The following is a 22,586-nucleotide window of genomic DNA, read 5'->3' on the forward strand; positions in this document are numbered from 1 at the left end:
AAAGTCTTTGTTATAATTTCTATTATTATGAATATAGAAAGATACAATTGGCATACACAAAAGCTCTTTGAGGTCCTTAGTAACTTGAAAAGTGATAAAGGGTCCTGAGATCTAAAAGTTTTAGAACTGCTGGTTTAGAAATTGGATATTGAATTCTGTTAGAGCTATGTACAGATAAGCAATCACAGTAAATAAATGCTAAGGAACATTTGTTGGGGTTTCATTTATCCATTCAGCATAGGTGTGGAGACTGCAACTTAGCAACTCTTTTTTTTTTTTGAGACACGGGATCTTGCTCTGTCGCCCTGACTACAGTGCAGTGGCATCATCATAGCTTACAGCAACTTCAGACTCCGGGGTTCAAGCAGTTATCCTACCTCAGCCTTGGGAGTAGCTGGGACTACAAGCAGGTGCTGCTATGCCTGGCTAATTTTTCTGTTTTTTGTAGAGATGGGGTCTCGAACTTCTGACATAAAGCAATCCTTGAGCCTCTGTCTCCCAAAGTGCTAGGATTACAGGCGTAAGTCACCACACCCAGCCCAGCAGCTCATTTTAAATAAGGCAAATGAGGCCGGGCGTAGTGGCTCACACCTGTAATCCTAGCACTCTGGGAGGCTGAGGCTGGCGGATTGCTCGAGGTCAGGAGTTCGAAACCAGCCTGAGCAAGAGTGAGACCCCGTCTCTACTATAAAATAGAAAGAAATTAATTGGCCAACTAATATAGATAGAAAAAATTAGCTGGGCATGGTGGCACATGCCTGTAGTCCCAGGTACTCGGGAGGCTGAGGCAGCAAGATTGCTTGAGCCCAGGAGTTTGAGGTTGCTGTGAGCTAGGCTGACGCCACGGCGCTCACTCTAGCCTGGGCAACAAAGCGAGACTCTGTCTCTGAATAAATAAATAAATAAGGCAAATCTCACCTTTATTGTGGTGATGAAATATGTCTTAGTGTGTTTAGGCATCTATAAGTAACTTCTCTAGAGTTTTCTTTTTTTTGGAAGTTGACCTGGAGTTTCAATAAGAGTTTTCAATAAGTAGAGTTTTCAATAAGAATCTGCCTTTGTAAGGAAGGAAAAATACATAGGTGTAAGTAAGATGAGGACATACTTATTTACTTTGGTAGAAATTGTAAGGATTACTAATAGTGAAGAGTAGATGCCTAAAAATACAGATGGGCTGGGCACACTGACTCATAGCCTGTAATCCTAGCACTCTGGGAGGCTGAGATGGGAGGATTGCTTGAGGCCAGGAGTTTGAGACCCATGTGGGCAACATAGTGAGACCTTGTCTCCACAAAAAAATTAAAAAAAAAATTAGCTGGATATGGTGGCTAGTACTGCTACTCCTATAGCACTAACTACTTGGGAGGCTGAGGCAGTAGGATTCCTTGAACCCAGAAGTTCGAGGTTACAGTGAGCTGTGATTGTGCCACTGTACTCCAGCCTGGGTGATAGAATGAGACCGGGTCTCAAAAAAATAAAAATACAAATTAAGAATGTCAGCTTTGGAAGAACAGTAGAAATTGCTTAAGCAGCATAAAAGTATCTCAGAAATATGAATAATAAGAGAACAAGCTTATTTTGATTCCATGTTAGGTTGAAAAAATATTTTGCAATTTATTTTACACTCTTATAATGGTTGTCCTTGTGGTCCTAAAGACTTTAAGTAATTATTTTTCCCTTTCCCTAAGTCAAACTAGTTCTCAGTCCAGGTTGCTTGTTAATCTACTCTTGTTTTTCACAATGAAAATCCGGATAATTGATTTTTCCTACTGGTTCCAGTATAATGAAGACGTTCTATCTAAAGAGAATGAACTATCTTTGAGACCAAATGTCTCCACCTGCATTCTTATTATATTTGACTTTCTTAGCACACATTTTATAGGTCATGCAGTGATTTTTAGCTTAATGGTTCATTTTTAATGACAAAAAAAGTGACTTATTCAACTTTGAATCCCCAGCTTCTATCACAATGCCTGGCATATGCTGTTGGCATTCACTAAGTATTTCATTGAACTGGTAATAACAAATGTGGCTCCAGAATCTACCTGAACAAAATAGCTTAATATTTTTGTTGTTTTTAAATGGGCCATACTCTTCTATCCTGGGTTGTCATTGGAGTTAAAAATAAAACTGTTAGACTAAAATGAGTTTGTTATTTTAATTATCTGCACTGAATTTCTTTAGGATCTCATTAGAATTTCTAGAATCTGCCCTAGATTTAGCAGCCAGACTGCCAACATTGATCAATAGAACTTTTCTGCAGTAATAAAAATATTCCATATCTGTGCATATCAGTATGATAGCCACTAGCCACATGTGACTGTTAAGCACTTGAAATGAGGTTAGTGTGAGGAAATGAGTTTTTATTAATTTTAATTAATCTAAACTTATTACATGTGGCTAGTGGCTGCCATATTGGACTGCTCATGTTTAGACATTCATGCTAATAAAACTAGCAATTTTATATTTTGCAGTTTATACTCCCCTCTTGGGTTGTTTTACAAACTTTTCTCAAAATCTTGTGTAAGTTATAAAGAATACATTTGTGAATTAGGTTAGGAAGTAAGATGAGTCATAAAAGTGCACGTATTTTGAGAGTTAACTAGGTAATGCAGAAAGGAAGATAATAAATTTCAACCCAGTTCTTGAGGTTATCTCTTAAACCACTATGGGCCTACTTTAATGTGTGAACTATAGGAGGTAGAAAAACAAAAAATACAGTCCTGGTTTTCAGTAAATCTATATTTGTTTTTATTTTTTATTTGTTCATTTACTTTTTTATTGAGACCCCTCCATGTTGCTGTATTGCTGGAATGCCATGTGTAAAGCCCCAGGAGTTCTGACCTGTTCCATTTCTGACCTTGGTCAGTTCATCCTTTCTTAGGTAACCTGGTGGTCCCTACTACTGTGAGGTTACCATATTGATGCCGAACTTAGTGCAGACATGTGATTGGCATAACACACTACAGCCCTGAACTCCTAGGCTCAAATGATCCTCCTACCTCAGCTTCCCAAATAGCTGGGATTATAGCTAGGCCTAGCCAATACCAGGCCAATCAATAAATATATATTTGACTGTAAAATGTATTTGGAATTGCTGAGTGATTGTGGGTGGGAATGATTGTCTAGAAAGAAATTCTCTTCAAAGGGAATGATATAATCATCCTCATTTCTAGGCTGTCAGACTACCCATATCCAAACAGCAAGTACTGTGGGAGCTATAAACATGGCCTCTCTTTTTAGTAAAACAAACAAAATGTGAAAAGTTTCCTCAATTTGAAATATATCTGAAATTCAGTTTATCTGCCTCTAGTTCAGATTTCTCAATCTTGACATACATTTTGGACTCGTTAATTCTTTGTTTCAGGGACTCTGCTATTCATTGTAGGATGTTAATTGGTCTCTGCCCACTAGATGCCAGTAGCAACCCTCAGTTTTGACCAAAAGTGCCTCCAGACATTGCCAAATGTCTCTAGGGTATAAAATCGCCTCCAGTTGAGGACCACTAATCTAAATATACCTTAGTTATGTATAGGTACTTGATTTATTCTAGTTATATATAAATACTTTGACCAAAAATTGGATAATAATCTGCTATTTCATTTGCTCTTGGGGGAAGCAGTGTTTCTCCAGCATTATTTCTTGGGAGCTTAGAAATGTAATATGTTTTATCCAAGAGCTAGATGTTTTGTGAAAGGAGGAGAATTCTTTAGAATTTCTAGCACAGTATACTGCCAGGGAGCAGTAGTTCTCATTTCATTTTAATAGATGAGACAGTAGAATTGGAATATGCTTTGACAAGGTCATTTAGCTAATAAGTGATAGAGATGTGAATGTAGGCCTTTTGTCTCCATGTGACATATACAATATTAACAGTAAGAAGGAAGGTAACAGCAGTTGTGACTAGGGGTTGGTGACTGGGGTCGGTGATGGGTGGTACCTGAGAAGATACTGAGAGTCAGTTGCCTGTTCTAATAGCAGGAGTACAGTTTAGAGATTAGGAATTTAGACTAGAGCTAGGATTAGAGTGAAGCAAGCAAGATGCCTATGGTGCAGAATTCAAAGAGACATTGACTCCCAAGGTCCACCTCTGAGTGGGACACTGGAGTTAGATCACCTGGTTTATATACCAGTTTGGCCTGCTGTTAGTTGGTGATCTTGCATAATTTGTCTGTCTTCTTGTTCTTCATGTTCTTTTTCCATGAAAGGGAGATGATAATATCTATCTTACAGGATTTTTTGTGAAAAGTGAATCTGTACATGTAAGGCACTTAGAAAATAGAACTCAATAAAATTTAGTTATGAGGCTAGTTAACATGATATACATCTGGATCATTTTAGGAACAAAACATGAATTTTCACCATGTTTAATTTCAGAAACCTGGCAAAGATTACTGAAGGCTGCCAGAAATAATAGTTACTTGTCGAGGAAAAGTGAATACTGTGAAAATGAGGGAAAAAAGTTATTCCTCTTTTCCAAGCAAAATAAATAAATAACAATTTAGTATCCCTGGTTGTCTTCAATAGTATTAGTAGTGACTACTATTGCCAAAACAGTATTACATTTGTTTTAAACAGTTGATATTTAAAATTAGAATTTTTTTTTTTTTTTCCAAACAAGTCAGTTGTCTGAAAATATTTGCAATGGATTTTTTTTTTTTTTTTTTTTGAGACAGAGTCTCGCTTTGTTGCCTAGGCTAGAGTGAGTGCCATGGCGTCAGCCTAGCTCACAGCAACCTCAAACTCCTGGGCTCAAGTGATCCTTCTGTCTCAGCCTCCCAAGTAGCTGGGACTACAGGCATGAGCCACCATGCCCGGCTAATTTTTTCTATATATATTAGTTGGCCAATTAGTTTCTTTCTATTTATAGTAGAGACGGGGTCTCGCTCTTGCTCAAGCTGGTTTCGAACTCCCGACCTCGAGCAATCCACCCGCCTTGGCCTCCCAGAGAGGATTACAGGCGTGAGCCACCGCGCCCGGCCTTAAAATTAGAATATTTTGATAAATAAAATTAAAATTATATAAAATTGAAATTGGAGAGAAACTAAATATTCAGTGAATTTGAACTTTAATTGATGTTACAAGCTTAATACAAAGTACTTGTATAGTATTGTTTTTGTATTTCCCATATTACCTGGAACAGTATTATGGTACTTGGTAAATACTGATTCTCAGTAGACTACCTTAACCTCTCACCACCTCCTTAACTTCCACCCCCAAAGCTGTTGCAGTCATGTGGGGCCATGTTTGTATTTCCTGATGGCATTCAATAGGCAGGATCCTGAAAAGTTGTATTTCCTGCACATTTCCTGTGGGATTCTGTATGATAAAGAATTGTCCTGCCTAAAATGTCACTACCATCAGCATCCTTATAGAGAAAACATTCTAGGAAACAATAGTTTGTTTTCCCTTTTCTTATTTGAAATTAATACTAAGTAACTGGTAAGTTCTTAGTCATTTGTTAGATCCTAAATAAGATAGTCACTGCTCAGAAGTAGGTCATACTGTAGTAGAAATGGTAGACTTAGTATGAAAAATACAAAAATAGAAATACCTTTAATGCACAGAGGCAGTGAGTGATTGCTTTTTTTTGAGACTACATGACTTTGACATTTCCCTTGTATAGGGAATTGTGAGGAAAGACTGCCGATCACAAGTAACAGTCTAAAGTTATGCATGCTATATTCAGGAAACTACAAGTAGTTTGGTACTGTTAGAAAATAGAGTGCAAATTATAGTAGCAGTTGGCATATGGTAACATATGCCATACGAAGGAGCTTGATGTTTAGAGTGAGAAGGATTATTTGGGGTGCTAGTTAAAATGCAGTTTTTTGGGCTTCTGTTCCAGAGAGTCTGACTTGATAGTGGTAGTAGAATGGGACCTAGAAATCTTTTATAAATTAGTATTCCAGGTTGTTAGATACACGCACACAAACATACAGAGATTACTTTGCTGTAGATCCAGTTTTTAAGCAGAAGATAATTTTAGAAAATTCATCTTAACAACAATGTGGAAGGGGTTCCCAAACTTCTTGGCTAGGACTCTGCTTAGGAAATAATAGTATCTAACATTTGATTAAATCTGCGAAACAGTTCTCTGTGTGATACAGTCTGACATTTTCTTTATTTCATTTACAAAAAAATTCTAAATTGACTTTTTATGACCCATTGGTTCTTTTTTTTTTTTTTGAGACAGAGTCTCGGTTTGTTGTCCAGGCTAGAGTGAGTGCCGTGGCGTCAGCCTAGCTCACAGCAACCTCAAACTCCTGGGCTCGAGCGATCCTTCTGCCTCAGCCTCCTGAGTAGCTGGGACTACAGGCATGCGCCACCATGCCCGGCTAATTTTTTATATATATATATCAGTTGGCCAATTAATTTCTTTCTATTTATAGTAGAGACGGGGTCTTGCTCTTGCTCAGGCTGGTTTTGAACTCCTGACCTTGAGCAATCCGCCCGCCTCGGCCTCCCAAGAGCTAGGATTACAGGCGTGAGCTACCGCGCCCGGCCCACATTGGTTCTTTAGACTTTATTTTTTTATTTGCTTTTAAAATAATATAACCATTTATATTAAAATTTCTCTTTTTGTCTAAGTAGGTTCTTTAGACTTTAAAGCAACTGTTCTCAGCTGTAGCATGCATCAGAATAACCTGGACAGTTTATTAAAATAGGTTATTAGTTCCACCCCCAGAGCTATTGATTCAGTAGGTCTAGGGTGGGACCTGAGAGTTAGCATTTTTAACAAGTTCCCATGGGATGCTGATGTTTTTGGCTCTGGAACCACATTTTTAGGACCACTGATGTATAAAGGATAGATTGGAAGTATAAGTTTCCATTGGAATGTAGGTTCTGTGAGGACAAGTACTTTGTTGAGTTTGTTCACTCTCCTCAGTGCCTCTAACATGGTGTGGCATATAGGAGAGACTAAGTAATTGTTTGTAGAATGCATGACTTGATGCAGGGTTCAATGAGCTCGGTCAATTCATCACTGCACTTTGCAGTAGTAGTAGTGTATGGGAAGGACCAGGGCCATAATAGTAGGGATAGATTGGAACAGTGCTTCAGAAGGGAAATAGACAATAATGATGGGGTGTTGGAGTGGATTCTGACTCCTAGGTTGTTGACTTGGATGGCTAGATAAATTGTGGTACCCACACATAATATGTATTTGTTAATATTTGCCATTATCACAGAAGTTCCATTTGAGGTGATGGGTCCAGAGTACATGGGTAGACCAATTGGAGGTGAAAAAAGTGAAGCATTAAGTTTGGAAAATTATGGTTTAAAAACTATTAAAGCATCAATAGGACTTTTTTATCTTGATTTTTGGCTTGTGGGAAACTAGGCTTTGTTTTGTTTTGAAAGAGAGGAAAAGATGTAGAAGGTTTGGGTAATAGCAGAGTGTTTAGAAACCTTACTATGTATGATACATTAGTTGTTATGTGTTTTATTCGGCATGTAAATGCCTGTTTTAATGGTGTGCTATGCTAGATGCGCACTGTACAGAGATGAATTAGACAAAACATGGACTCTGAAAAAGTAGTGCTTTGTTACCACAGGAAGAAACTAGCTATTTTTAATCTGGGATTAGCAGAGACTTAGATTTATCAGCTGGAAATGAGTTTAGAAGTAATCTAGTTCAGTTTGCCCCTGTTTTAGGTGAGGAAGCTGCCCAAGGAAGGTAAATGATTTGGTCACATTAATGGCCAAACCAGAACTAACTGGTTTCCTGACTTCTGGTATAATTATTACACAGTTAATACCGCCACCGATAATATTAATAATAACTAACAGTTATTGATCACTGAATTTATGTAAGATTCTAAGTATTTTACATGAGTATGCTATTTCATCTTCACAACAAGGAGGTAGGTATTGTTACTATCTCTGTAAGGATAGGCTTCAGGGAAGTCGAGGCCTGCTAGTGGGATGGTTACATTGGGAAATTGACCTTGAATTACTTTTTTATTTAGCCTTTAGAGATGTGGTGGAATTGTTAATAGCATGTAGACACAAATCTAGAATGTCTGGAATGGTTGGAAGGTTCAGGAGATAATAAAAACATCTCAGAGGCCGGGCGCTGTGGCTCACGCCTGTAATCCTAGCTCTTGGGAGGCCGAGGCGGGCGGATTGCTCAAGGTCAGGAGTTCAAAACCAGCCTGAGCGAGACCCCGTCTCTACTATAAATAGAAAGAAATTAATTGGCCAACTGATATATATATAAAAAAAAAAAATTAGCCGGGCATGGTGGTGCATGCCTGTAGTCCCAGCTACTCGGGAGGCTGAGGCAGAAGGATCACTCGAGCCCAGGAGTTTGAGGTTGCTGTGAGCTAGGCTGACGCCACGGCACTCACTCTAGCCTGGGCAACAAAGCGAGACTCTGTCTCAAAAAAAAAAAAAAAAAAAAACATCTCAGAGTATGGCAAAAGGAACTCTTGAAGGATCTGATAGAAGATTCAGGTGAGACTTAGGCAATGTCCTAAGAGCAAATCCTGGATGAGAAAACAAAATATGTGTGGATCTCTGCATGCGAAATGACTGATTTAAGTTCAATTTAAATTTTCAAGGAATAGTTTGTGACTTTTTTGGTCAATTGCTTATGGGGTTGAAACTCTAGATTGAACATTAAGCTTGGTAGTGAGGAAATGTGTTAGGGAGAAGAATGAAATAGTTGCAATATTTTCCTTTTTATTTTTGTCGATTTCTGATTTTTTTCTATCACAGAACCTCTTCTAGGGTGAAATGAGAAAATATAAATGGCTAAGCAGAGAAGGATTATCAATCCTTGGCATAATGGAAGAAAGGGAAATTTCAAGAAATGTGAGGGATTGGGAAAACCTCTAAGGCCTTCAGGCATTGCTATTTCTTTTTTCTTATGTAGGATTGGACAGATGGAAAGTTGGGCTTTTCTAAATCAGGGATTGCCTCTGTTTCTCATTTTCTAGATGGATTTATGTTCTGTCTATGTTATTTAGAGGCAGAAAATTCTGTGTTAAGGAAAGAGTTCCATAAAAATACTTACAATAATGTTTTTGATATTATAGAGGATACTCTTTAATTACTAAAAAAGTTGCTTATATGAAACTCTTTGCTAAACAATATCTGATAATTAAGGGATTACTGTAAAAAGATTGTCAAAGATAAAAACACAAAAATTCTCCAGTATCTGAAATGGCAAAAATGAGATTTGATACTTTAAAAATTTGTTTTCATTATTGTTTACATTGGGGTAAGAATTAGAGATTGATTATATTTTTGTGGCTGTATCAGCTTTTAAAATGAAAGAATTTTATAAACAGATTAATTAAAAATGTTTTATCCATATATCCAGAGTTATTTTTTTTCCACTTAGAAATCTTTAATATTCTTTGCCTTAGTTATGGGAGAATAAACTAATGCAGTCTAGGGCAGTAGATGGATTTCATTCAGAAGAGCAGCAGCTTTTATTGCAAGTTCAGCAGCAGCATCAACCCCAGCAGCCACAGCATCATCACCATCACCACCATCAGCAAACTCAACCTCAGCAAACGGTACCTCAGCAAGCACAGACCCAGCAGGTCCTTATTCCTGCATCACAGCAAGGTAAGAATGGATTTGTTTTCCTTCTTAATGATTTGGAAATTACATTTGTTATTTTGAAAGATGAGAAGTACTCTGGGTTTCTTGGACCTTGTTTTTAAGGAATGTTTGGTGTACCTTAAAAAAAGAGACTATTGATTTTGGTTTTTTCTTCCTCTTTCTGTTAGCTGAGAAGTATATGTATGTATAAATTTGTATAAAATGTGGATTCTATTTACCAAGGGCTTTATATAATAAAATAGTTGTCTACTTTCTTTGTGCAACATGCTCCTTCAAAGACATGTTTTAGTTTAGTTTTTATGACTATATTCTTATTTTTTTATTTTTATTTTTTGAGACAGAGTCTTGCTCTGAAGCCCCACAGAGAGTGCAGTGGTGTGTTCATAGCTCACTGCAACTTTGAACTCCTGGGTTCAAGTGATCCTTCTGCCTCAGCCTCCTGAGTAGCTGGGACTACACGGGCATACCACCATGCCCAGCTAATTTTTTCTATTTTTAGTAGAGATGGGATCTCCATCTTGCTCAGGCTAGTTTTGAACTCCTGACCTTAAGCAATCCTCCCACCTCAGCCTCCCAGAATGTTAGGATTATAGCTAGACTGTGTCCTCCTTAGTGCTTTGCATTCTGCAATTCATTTTATAGATACTGTTTTACTGATGCCTTGTAAGAGCTTATAAAATAGCCCTTGGCTCCATTTTACAGCTGAGGAAAATCTGGGCCCTGAAAAAGCTAAGGAGCTTTATCCATTACATGTAGCAAGTGTTTTCCTGTGATGACAAATATATATTCAGTTATAAAACTTTCTAGGCCTTCTAATTCAGTGAATCTACAGGTACTGGAAAGGTTAATGAAGGTAATTGAAAAGTTTAAGATAATCATTTAGTTACCATTTGCCCCATCTCAGAGTATATCTAAGACTTAAAATTGATAGTAATACACAAGAGAAAGAGCTGTTTGGGTTATTTCACTGTTTATGTCAAATAAGACTTTTAATACCAGATTTTAATCTGTACCTTTTATCAAATAATTTTATGCTTTAATCATTTTTTGATGACTGTTCCTCCTATTGCCTTCAAGCCTGGCACTAGGATTTTAGGTCATCATAAATTAAAATTTGATTTTCTTCACTCAGAGAATATTGGGATAATGGGATTATCTGTCTGTTCTCTGAAATTTGCGGAATCAAACAAATTCCTGTTTCCCTTAAATAATATTACCATTATTTCTGATTTGTATTTTTAAAACAGCTGATGAAAGTAGCAGGCTTCTTTCTGGCAACTGTCATATGGGGAGAAAGGACTATGTAGGTTAAGAAAAAAACCAGGCCGGGCGCGGTGGCTCACGCCTGTAATCCTAGCACTTTGGGAGGCCGAGGCGGGCGGATTGCTCAAGGTCAGGAGTTTGAAACCAGCCTGAGCGAGACCCCGTCTCTACCAAAAATAGAAATAAATTAATTGACCAACTAAAAATATATATACAAAAAATTAGCCGGGCATGGTGGCGCATGCCTGTAGTCCCAGCTACTCGGGAGGCTGAGGCTGTAGGATCGCTGAGCCCCGGAGATTGAGGTTGCTGTGAGCCAGGCTGACGCCACGGCACTCACTCTAGCCTGGGCAACAAAGTGAGACTCTGTCTCAAAAAAAAAAAAAAAAGAAAAAGAAAAAACCCAGTTGTAACTTCTTGAGTTTACTCGTTTTTTTTTTTTTTTTGTTTTGTTTTTTTTTGAGACAGAGTCTCACTGTGTTCCCCCGGCTAGAGTGCTGTGGCGTCTGCCTAGCTCATAGCAACCTCAAACTTCTGGGCTCAAGCAATCCTTCTCCTCAGCCTCCTGAGTAGCTGGGACTACAGGCATGTGCCACCATGCCCAGATAATTTTTTCTATATATTTTTAGTTGGCCAGCTATTTTCTTTCTATTTTTAGTAGAGACGGGGTCTCACTCTTGCCCAGGCTCAAAAGATCTGCCCTCCTTGGCCTCCCAGAGTGCTAGGATTTCAGGCGTGAGCTACCCCATCTGGCCCTTGAATTTACTCTTAACGGATTAGTAACTCATTCAACAGTGATATTATTATGTCAGTATAACAGTTAATCTGAATTAGCAAGACAAGATTAAATTGCGTGGGCAAATGTACAGTTTACTTAATGCTCAGAAATGCATTAATGTGTTAGGTATCTCCACTACTTCACGTTCCTAAATTGTCTTGCATCCATAGGAATTGTCACTTACATTGTTTTTGTTGTTTTCCAGTATAGGGTGGGCACATCACAGCTGTTATTTGCAGTAGAAATTTATAAAATTTATAACATTAGATATCAAATGATTGAGAGCATTTGAATGCAGAAAAAGTGAAAACATAAAAAAGTTTTCAGCATTGTATAGCATTCTTGTGATTATAAAATAGCCTCATGGTTTCTTGTTTGCATGTTTCTTTTTTGTAGCCACAGCACCACAAGTTATTGTTCCTGATTCTAAGCTGATACAACATATGAATGCATCAAACATGGTAAGACTCAGAATGTAGCACTTTGATTGGCTCTGCTTATTCTAATCCTAATCGAGATTATACCTATGTATAGTGCATATTAACTTGAAGTTCATTGAAGACTTGAATGAAACAGCTATTTTATTTAGTTTTCTGAATATTGAATTTAGCAGCAAATATAAAGTTTAGCTTGCTACTTATACATGAAAGTTTATAAAGTTATGCAGTTCTTTGTTTAAAAATACCAAAGAAATGGTGCTTTGTGAGAGCTATTTCATCTCCTACTATGAAAAGCAGGTTTAGGACCTAACCTATTATGCTAAGTATAGTTCTATTTCAGGAGACCTATTAATTGTAAGAGATCAGGAATGCTAAGAATTGTAAACTTTTTAAAAAAGAAGATGAACTATTTGGATAGTTCAGGATAACTTTTTTTAAAACAAAACATTTAAAAATATTTGCTTTGATTTAACCATAATATGTAGCCTAATAAGTTTCCTTATAATGTGTAAACTGCTACCTTAAAATGCATTTTAGCCAGTTGAATTACATTAGGATTTTGAGATTTCTGAGCCATATTCCCTGAACTTCACAAGTCCTCAAATTTTCAAATTACACTTAGGGTATATAATATTTCTCATCAACTGTGGTTCAGTTTAACTGTAAAATTGAAAGAACTTCAGATTTTTAGAAAATCTTTACTTACATCCTTGAATTTTCTTTTTAGAAAAACATTAAAACACAGTCTGATTAGAGTAGTTCAATACTTTCTCATAAATGGATTTTCTTCTGTTTAAAATATACACACTATTAACTTCATAGAGTAGTGTCTCAGCTCTAACATTGTATTTTTAAATTCAGACAAAACTTTTAAAGGTAAGAATCATTATTTGTGAAAAGATCTCTTAGTCTATGTAATGCTAGCAATGAGATTTTTTTAAGATTCAGATTTTTTAAAACAAAAAGCAATATATATATATATATATATATTTTATTTCAGCATATTATGGGAGTACAAATGTTAAGGTTACATATATTGCCCTTGTGTCCCCCCCCCCTCGAATCAGAGCTTCAAGTGTGTCCATCCCCTAGGTGGTACACATCGCACTCATTATGGTATATACCCATCCTGTCCTCCCCCCAAAGCAATATTCTTAAAAATCACTTCTACTTTGTTCAATGATAAATAGTGAACCACAGAGCTCATTATTGATTTATAAGCCAGATAGGAAGCAGCGCTCACCTACGTGACAAAGGTCTTCCTTCTATATATTACTAGCTTCATAAATTCATCCCTTGGCAGAATCGCAAGTTTCCACATGATAATAGAAGTTGCAATTTTTAAATTCACAAATAACAAGGATCTCTATTTGTACTTGCAGTTCAACAAGTTACTACAGTCAGTTCTTTTGTATGAAAATAATAAAAATTGCATACCCATCATTTCTTTTTTTTTTTTTTTTTTTTTTGAGACAGAGTCTCACTTTGTTGCCAGGCTAGAGTGAGTGCCGTGGCATCAGCGTAGCTCACAGCAACCTCAAACTCCTGGGCTCAAGTGATCCTCCTGCCTCAGCCTCCCTAGTAGCTGGGACTACAGGCATGCACCACCATGCCCGGCTAATTTTTTCTATGTATATTAGTTGGCCAATTAATTTCTTTTTTATTTATAGTAGAGATGAGGTCTTGCTCTTGCTCAGGCTGGTTTCGAACTCCTGACCTTGAGCAATCCCCCCGCCTCGGCCTCCCAGAGTGCTAGGATTACAGGCGTGAGCCACCACGCCGGCCGCATACCTATTATTTCTTATAAGAATTTTTATTCAAAAAAATTCTTTAAGGCCCCAAATTTCTTTTTAACCTCTACCCTTAAAGAAAAAAAGTCTCACTATAGGGTCTATACTGCAGTTAGTGTTATTAAGACCGTCCTTGGGAATAACTTCCATCATTTTAAAACAGAAATTTTTTTCTGTGGGTAGGCCCTTCTAATTTCTAAGAATTTTAAATGTTGTGGAAGAGAATTTTGAATTAATGGTATGTGTTAATTCTGGGGTATCAGTGGGCCATCTCTTACTTAATGGTTGTATCTCTTTGATTCAGAGGAGCATGTATCTTTAAACAGATCACAGGTCAGAAATGTCATTTAGTAAAATGGATTAGCATTTATGTATATTTTAACATTTTGCTTTAATATTGTTTAGTCACCGTTGCATGTACTGAAACATAATTAATGTAGGCTCTTTACCAGTAAAGGTGTTTTGAGTTTTTGTTGGTTTGCATTATTATTCTTGTTCAAAAATAATCAGTAAAAATAGTTTGATTTTTCTAATGGTTCTGTGTGCTTTAGAAATGAACATAATTTCATGAAAATGTGGGATAGTGATAATATTAGAAGGCTATTTCAGGGAACTAATATATCAAACCAGTGTTTCAGGTTCTCTTTATGAAATGCTTGTTCTAATACATTATTCACATTTGGGCTATTTCATACAAAGAGACATTTTTAATGGTCATTAAATAAAAGGTGGTTTGGTTATGATACATGACTCAACAAATATTTATTGAGCAACTTGAATGTGTGGAAGGTGTGCAGGTGGTTATTGTGTTATGTATGCTTTATAGAAACTACTGTATCAGTTTGCCAGTAGAGGTAAATCTATTATCTTACCAAATAAAAATTATAGCATTTAATATTCCTAAATAATATTTCTCAATAGTAAGTGGTTGTTAATGTTTCTTAAACTAATATGACTTTTGGTTTGCCTATTAGAGAAGGTTTATTTTAAATTGAATAGTTGGATATTTAACTTAAAGATGGATGAACCTGGTGAATTATATTAATAGTTGGATTCTAGAGATAACAGTGAGAGTTTTAGGCTCAGGATAGGGAGATTCCTTAGGCTTGTCAAGTGGCAATAACAAACATATTTTCTTGGAAAGCTATATATCTAGAGCCCAGATTAGATAGTAGTTGTATTATTAACCCAGTTTAGTGTAATTTTCGAAGTTTTTTTTGTTGACTTCTCTGGCGTTAGCATCTCCAGAGCACATTTATATTTATTTTCTTGGCTTATACAAATATCTGTCTTTCTAAAAATTTATAGGTTAGATTGAATGCATGAAGGCTTGACTCCTTAAAGAAGATTGAAGGGGGGAGGAGGAAAAAAAAACCACAACCTAAATATAGGTATAGTGAGATACATAAAAATATTTAAAGCACAGAATATAAAAACAGAATGGTGTGATTCTTTCGAGAGAGTGCAAGAAGTGGAAAACTCTAGAAGCAGTAAATTAAGAATTTATCCTGAATTTAAAGAAATGCCCAATATAAATCCCATGTATATCTTCATAACTTAAATATCACATACTAACTCCATTTTAAAATGCAGACATTTTTAAAAAGTTTGTGACTTCTCTTAAGATTTTTAAGATATTTTTTGTATTAATCTGTTATCAATACATGTTTTACCTAAAATATAATGCGCTCGCTCGCTCTCGCTCTCGCTCTCTCTCTCTCTCTCTCTCTCTCTCTCTCTCTCTCTCTCTCTCTCTCTCTCTCTCTCTCTCTCGTCTCTCTCTCTGTCTCTCTCTCTGTCTCTCTCTCTGTCTCTCTCTCTCTGTCTCTCTCTCTCTGTCTCTCTCTTTCTCTCTCTCTCTGTCTCTCTCTTTCTCTCTCTTTCTCTCTCTTTGTTGCCCAGGCTAGAGTGAGTGCTGTGGCGTCAGCCTAGCTCACAGCAACCTCAAACTCCTGGGCTGAGGCAATCCTCCTGCCTCAGCCTCCTGAGTAGCTGGGACTACAGGCATGCGCCACCATGCCCGGCTAATTTTTTAGATATATATCAGTTGGCCAATTAATTTCTTTCTATTTATAGTAGAGACAGGGTCTCGCTCTTGCTCAGGCTGGTTTTGAATTCCTGATCTCGAGCAATCCGCCCACCTTGGCCTCAGAGTGCTAGGATTACGCCTGGCCCATATTTTTCTTTTTGATAATATGGCATCTTAGAAGAAGTGAAGATACAGTGTTTCTATAGGTACCTGTTGCTTCTAGTAGAAATTAAAAAAGTTAAGAATTCTAAAAAGAAAATACTTACACTTTTGCCTCAAGTGTATCGATTGAAAACAAGGGATTGAGGGTAAGGAAACAAAGAGTGGGAAAGGAAGCAATAATGGAATAGTTAGCATTGTTTATGTGCCTGTTTTCTAAAAATGTATAGGTTAGATTGAGTATAGGAAGGTTTGGTACTTTAAAGAAGATTGAAGGGAAGGGGAAAAGAGAACTACAGTACTTGTAAGTTTTCTTTAGAGCACATTCTCTTGGGAAAAAAACAATTATTGTTCTATTTAATTGCTGGAAATAACTAGGTCTTTTTTGCCATTTTATAAGATAGGATTTGGTCTTATTGTTGGAACTTTTCATTTTGGTATATAGTAAACAAAAAATTTCATATACTATTAAAATAGTCTAGAGGTAAACAATGAGATACTGCTATGTACATATGTGGCTTTGCTTTGATTTTTTTTCTTTTGTTTTTGTTTTTTCAGAGTGCTGCTGCAACAGCTGCTACCTTAGCACTCCCTGCAGGTGTGACTCCTGTTCAACAGATATTAACAAACTCAGGTAATTAGGAATAATGGAACCATTTTCAAATATAATTTAGAAAATTGTGCCATCTAGTTCTTATGTTTTATCTTCATTGAAAGATGGGAAATACTAATATTTCTTTTACCATTTGGTTTAGGTTATTAAAATAACTTTATTTGAGGGCTGTAGCACATGCAACTGTAATCATTATTGAGGATGCAGTAGAGAAGATGAGAATTGCACTTGAGCTTTTGATCCGTGAATGAAAACCCTGTTATTGAATGGAAGTATGATTACATAAAAACACTTGTTTACTTAGTTTTTCACTAAACATATTTAACCTGCAAGTTAGTTAAACTTGACTCATTTTAACTGATTTGTGATATCAAACTAAATCCTATAGTATCTTAAGAGCAAATTTATTGCATGCTATTATTGTACGTAGTATCTCTTCATTGACAAAAGTCTGATGTCTAGCTCCTGTGTTTTGGCATATTAGTGTTTGAAAAATTTATTTACATGGATTTTAAGAGTTTTCTGTAATCTTAATTACATAATTTTTTTATTTGTTAATTTCTAAATTTGTGAACAAATTAGGGACATGTCTTGCTACATATTTTAATGATATAATTTGTTGACTTTTTAATTCAAGATTCTGGATCATCTAAAGCAACACATTAGGGGGTTTTGGTTCTTTGTAAATAAACTAGTCATACAATTAGTGTTATGTGGTGATGATAATTAGTTCAGCAAACTTTTATTGCTTTTAAGGAATTTTGAAGCAAAGTACTGTGGTGCTTTGGTTTAGGATATTAAATGAATTATTATGCCTTCACTTCTTTAAAGCTTTAGAAACCAACAGCCCCTGAAATGTCTGATCTTACTGCTCTTTCTTGACTCCTACCATGTTAGCAAAGATAATTTAAGCTTTTAATCAGGATTCATAATCTATTGTTAAAACCTTATTGGAAAACAGCTGAATGAGAGTGATAAATAAGGAAAATAAAACATTGTAAGCAATATATTTGATACATGGAGGGAAGTCAGGGAAGGGAAGGATTATAGTTTACTGTGTATGGATGATAGCCCTTAATAAAATTGTTAGACTTCCTACTTGATAATTTCTAAGGCCTTCGGTGGTTTGACATTCAATATGAATTCGTTTATTTTGAGATAGTCACTGCTAAAGTGGTAACTTGGAATACATGCTTTTTGCTTTAGGCCAGCTTCTTCAAGTGGTCAGAGCAGCCAATGGTGCCCAATATATCATTCAGCCTCAGCAGTCAGTGGTTCTGCAGCAACAGGTTATACCACAAATGCAACCAGGTGGAGTACAAGCTCCTGTTATACAACAGGTAAAAGAATCTTCCCTTATGATCACCATGGGATTCTTTTTTCTTCTATATGAATTCCCTAATTGGTTCCCCTTTCTTTCCCCATGGCTATATGTATACAATTCTTAGACTCTTCTCCATTGCTACAGACCCTGTCATTTTAAATTTCTTTTGTATACCTCATAGCTTAACTCAGATTCAGTGTGTTTAAAACTTAATTATTATTGTCTCTGCACATCTTTCATCATCCCCCTGAATATACTTTTTTTGTCAGTGGCTACACTCTCCATCCAGCCTTCTAAGCTGGTCCTTTGGCCTTTATTCAACAAGCAGTTACTGAATATTGAGGTTTTCATAAGGGGCTGGGGATTTAAGAGTGAACAAAGAAAGGGACTCTAGTTTCATGATGCTTATGAATTTTTGGAAGGGGGTGTGTGGAATCCTCTCTTTCCCTTACCTCCAGTATCCAAGGTATCATTACTACCAATTCTTCTTAATAGTTTCTCTCTCTCTCACTTGTCATTGCCTTAGTTCATACTGTCATAATTTGTCATTAAAAAATAACTATTATCCTCTTAACTGATTCCCCTGTCTCTAGTCTCTTGTCCTCTTAACCTGACTGACTTATAGTCATCTTTCTAAAAAACCTTAAAATTTTATAGTGACTTCCCATTGCCTATTGGAAAAAGTCTAAACCAGGCATCCCTACCCTTTCACAGTACATGTAATATACTTGAATCATCCTGAAACCATCACCGTACAGCCACACCAGTCCATGGAAAAATTGTCTTCCATGAAAATGGTTCCTGGTGCCAAAAATGTTGGAGACTGCTGGTCTAAACAACTCAACATGGTTTATAAGATCTTTTGGAATCTTGTTTCTTTGAACTCTTCAGGTTTATTTTTAGCCATGCTCCCAATTATTTATTTGCTTTAGTGCTCTTTAGATCAAAGTTAAATATTTGCATCTACTTGTGTGCCAGGTGTTATACTCTTGTACTGTGAGGACAAAAACGAATGGTTATTTTCTTGAGGAACTTAGATACTTTAAAAAAGAGACAGATGTATACATATGTCTATATAAAATAGTATGATGATGGAAGCAAAATCAGAGCAGAATTAATCCAGTTAACTTACGTCTTTCTAAAACTATGTGCTGCTGTCACTTGATGTTTTCACTTGATGTTATTCTTCTATTTAGAATGCTGCCTTTGGCCTTCCATCCAGCTACTCCCACCACCCACCACTTCCCCCAAACCAACCAACCAATGAGAAAAACCTAGCTAATCTCCTTAAAGCACAAACAGAAAGTCAAGTATTACCTACCAGGAGGGCTTCCATGACCTCTTCCCCAAGCTGAATATGGTACCCTCTTCTGTTGCTCATAATTTCTACTATATCTTCTATCTTTTTGAGTTGTTACTGCTTTGTCTAGTATACCATTAATCTGTTAAGTTTTTTAAAAGAAATAACTACATCTTACAATTTTTGCATTCCTTGAACCTAATGCAAGTAACAGGCATTCAGTGCTCTTTATTAATAACTATAATTATAAATAGGTGAATTATAATACATATAGTAATATTTGCTAATACATTGTTTTGAGTTGCGGTTTACCTTAGAATTGTAGATACTGAAGGGAGGAACTTTAAAAATTATCTGGTCTGTTGGTTCTCAGCTATAGTTTCATGATAGAATCACCTGGAGTGCTTTAAATAAAACCTCCAGCTTTTATCTCACACTAATTAAATCAGAATATTAGGGGTAAGGCTTAGGTATCAGCATTTTTTTTTTTAAGCTATACCAGATGGTTCTAATTTGCAGCCAGGGTTGAGAACCATTGGTTCTAGTCTAACAGTGAAATGATGATAGAAGCCAAGAGAGGTTAAACGATTTGCCATTGCTGTGTCAATATTGCCTCTTCCAGGTCTTCAGATTCTCAGTCGAGTGTTCTTCATGTGAAGGCACTGTAGCATAACAGTAAGAGCATGGACTCTGGACCAGAAAGCTAAGGTTTATATTTTGCCTTTTAGTGGCTGTAAACTTTGCAAGTTACTGAGCTTGTATTAACTAACCATATCCTCCTCAAGCAGATAAACTTGTGTAAATCTTGGCCTGATGTCTGGCATATTCCTAGTAAGTCCTCAATAAATGAAGCGATATTGTTAGAAAATCTTTTTCCTTCAGAAATTTGAATGGTAAATTGGAAATTTAGTGGATCAGTGTTACTAGTTAAACATTACCTTTGTACTGTGGTAGATTTAACTGTGTATGAGATGTGGCCATTTCTGGTGAATCTTAAGGCTATTTCTGTGTACCATATTTGATCCTCTTATTCCTATTATGTGGTTTTCTTTTGCCTTAGGTACTCGCTCCTCTTCCTGGAGGGATTTCACCACAGACAGGTGTCATCATCCAGCCACAGCAAATCTTATTTACAGGAAATAAGACTCAAGTTATACCTACGACAGTGGCAGCACCTACACCAGCCCAAGCACAAATAACTGCAACTGGCCAACAGCAACCACAGGCCCAGCCTGCTCAAACACAAGCTCCATTGGTGTTACAAGTTGATGGAACTGGGGACACATCATCTGAAGAAGATGAAGATGAAGAAGAAGACTTTGATGATGATGATGATGAAGAGGAAGACAAAGAGAAAGATGGAGCCGAAGATGGGCAAGTGGAAGAAGTAAGTTTCTAGTAAAAGAATTGAAATAATAATCTATTCAATTACTTGGTACCAAACTGACAAATTTTATCCTTTTTTCCCCAGAGGCTGTTAGATAGTATATAACATAGGATTTTAAAGATCAAGTTAAATTGTTCTAACTTTAGTAAGGTTTTTAGATTATCTGGCTATATTTATCTTTATAAAATATAATTGCTTTTATAGCTGATAAAAAAGAATGTTTACCAAACTATTAATAAATTGTATTAATAAAGGAAATAGAGATGGTGCAAATATTTCTAACTCTTTGGCTTATGCATTTATGTGGCTTCAAGGTAAGACATTGGTAGAACAGATAGACGTTCTACCAATCTTTTGCTTCAGTAATTCCATATCAGTACTATAATAACCTCACCTACTCGTATCTATCTTCTAGAAACATGTAAATACGTCTTTGTTTTCCTCTTTAAACTAGACATGAGTAACTAAACTAGAACAGTTACTTGTGTCCAAGATGTTTGTCTACCACAATTTTCATGTTGATTGCCTTTTGTAGCCTAAGATGTGGTAGTCTTGTTTATCTTAGTACAAAGTTTTCTAAACTATCTAAGTAGTTTTTTAAAAAATAATTTCTTATTAAATATTGAATTAAGAATAAAGGAATAAAAAATATTTTAAGATGTAAGTACACTAGTGCTCACTATCTAGTTAAAAAATAAATCCCATTACTTAAAGTCCCCTTGGTTCTTCTCCCCAATCCCATACTCTTCCTTCTGCCATCAGAGTACTCATGCTCACTCCTTTTGTGTTTATCATTAATTGCCTTTATATATTATCATAAGTATTTATATTCCTAAACAGCATATTATTTAGTTTTATATATTCATTTATAACATGAATGGCATAATTCTGTTATCTGTTCTTCGGCAAGTTGTTTTTTTTACTCAAGATGGTATTCCTGAGGTTCATCCAAATTGTCACATACAGCTATAAATATTTTTACTGCTGAATATACCATAATTTATTTAACAATTTTTCTGATCTGGTGGACATTTGGACTGTTTCTAATTGTTTACTGTTATAAATAGTTATGTTTTATTATGTGTCTTCTGGGAACATGTATGCGAGAGTGTTAATACCTAAACATTGAACTGCTGATCCTAAAGCATGTACATCTTCAACTTTGCAGTAAAATACCACATCACTCGAGCCATTCAGTATGTAATAATAATTGTGCATATGTCCACACATCCTCACCAGTACCTGATATTATCAGGCTTCTTAATTTTGGCTAGTTTGGTAGGTAGAAATGGTGTCCTATTATGGTTTTAGTTTGCATTTCTTTGATTACTAATGAGTTTCAGCCTCTTTTTATATAATTATTTGTTTGTGTCTTATGTGGAAGTGCTTATTCAGGGCTCGTGTCCATTTTTATTCCCTTAATTATTTATAATTTTGATGCTGCTCTAAATGACATGTTTTCATTATGTTTTCCATTTGTTTTTTGGTAGTATGGAAATGTGTAGATCTTTTATTTTTTATAGATATATAAATTATGGGGTACTAGTACAAATATGGTAAATATCTTGTGGTCCCTTAGGGCTTTTAGGTTAACAAATGTGTAGAGATTTTAATATTCATCCTTGAACCAGCCACTTTCCTAATGTCTTTGTTAATTCTAATAATGTATCTGTAGACTTTTGTGTCTCCTATGCAGATAATCACATCACATGTGAAAAACAGCAGTTTTTCTTGGCCTTGTAGGCTATGCCTTCTAGAGCTATATAGATTAGATATGGTGATAGCAGGTAGCCATGTCTTGTTCTTAAAAGTAATGTTTTCTGTGTCTGACTATTAAGTATAATGTTTGTTGTAGGTTTTTATGAATATGTTTATTGGGTTAAGGAAGATTCTCTTTGTTTTATTTTTTTTTTTATTTTTATTTTTT

The 22,586-nt window shown here is 36.0% G+C and overlaps 1 protein-coding gene, 1 long non-coding RNA gene and 1 other non-coding gene across 3 annotated transcripts in view; all 3 read left to right on the top strand.

Moving 5' to 3' along the window:
* The window catches only part of GTF2A1 (general transcription factor IIA subunit 1), a 42,070-nt gene that overhangs the window by 6,216 nt on the left and 13,268 nt on the right, over positions 1–22,586 (top strand). The window contains exons 3-7 of the mRNA XM_076003808.1: positions 9,375–9,579; positions 12,014–12,078; positions 16,594–16,669; positions 17,855–17,988; positions 20,333–20,659. Coding sequence (XP_075859923.1) covers positions 9,375–9,579; positions 12,014–12,078; positions 16,594–16,669; positions 17,855–17,988; positions 20,333–20,659 — 807 coding nt within the window. The remainder of the gene's footprint in view (positions 1–9,374; positions 9,580–12,013; positions 12,079–16,593; positions 16,670–17,854; positions 17,989–20,332; positions 20,660–22,586) is intronic.
* On the top strand, positions 6,502–9,178 carry LOC142871439 (uncharacterized). Its single transcript, XR_012919690.1, has 2 exons — positions 6,502–8,069; positions 8,416–9,178. It is a non-coding gene; the product is annotated as an uncharacterized LOC142871439 (long non-coding RNA).
* On the top strand, positions 10,625–10,768 carry LOC142871789 (small nucleolar RNA SNORA79). The gene has a single exon (XR_012919976.1). It is a non-coding gene; the product is annotated as a small nucleolar RNA SNORA79 (small nucleolar RNA).

Source organism: Microcebus murinus, chromosome 6 (genome assembly GCF_040939455.1).
Source record: "Microcebus murinus isolate Inina chromosome 6, M.murinus_Inina_mat1.0, whole genome shotgun sequence".
Taxonomy (NCBI): Eukaryota; Metazoa; Chordata; class Mammalia; order Primates; family Cheirogaleidae; genus Microcebus; species Microcebus murinus.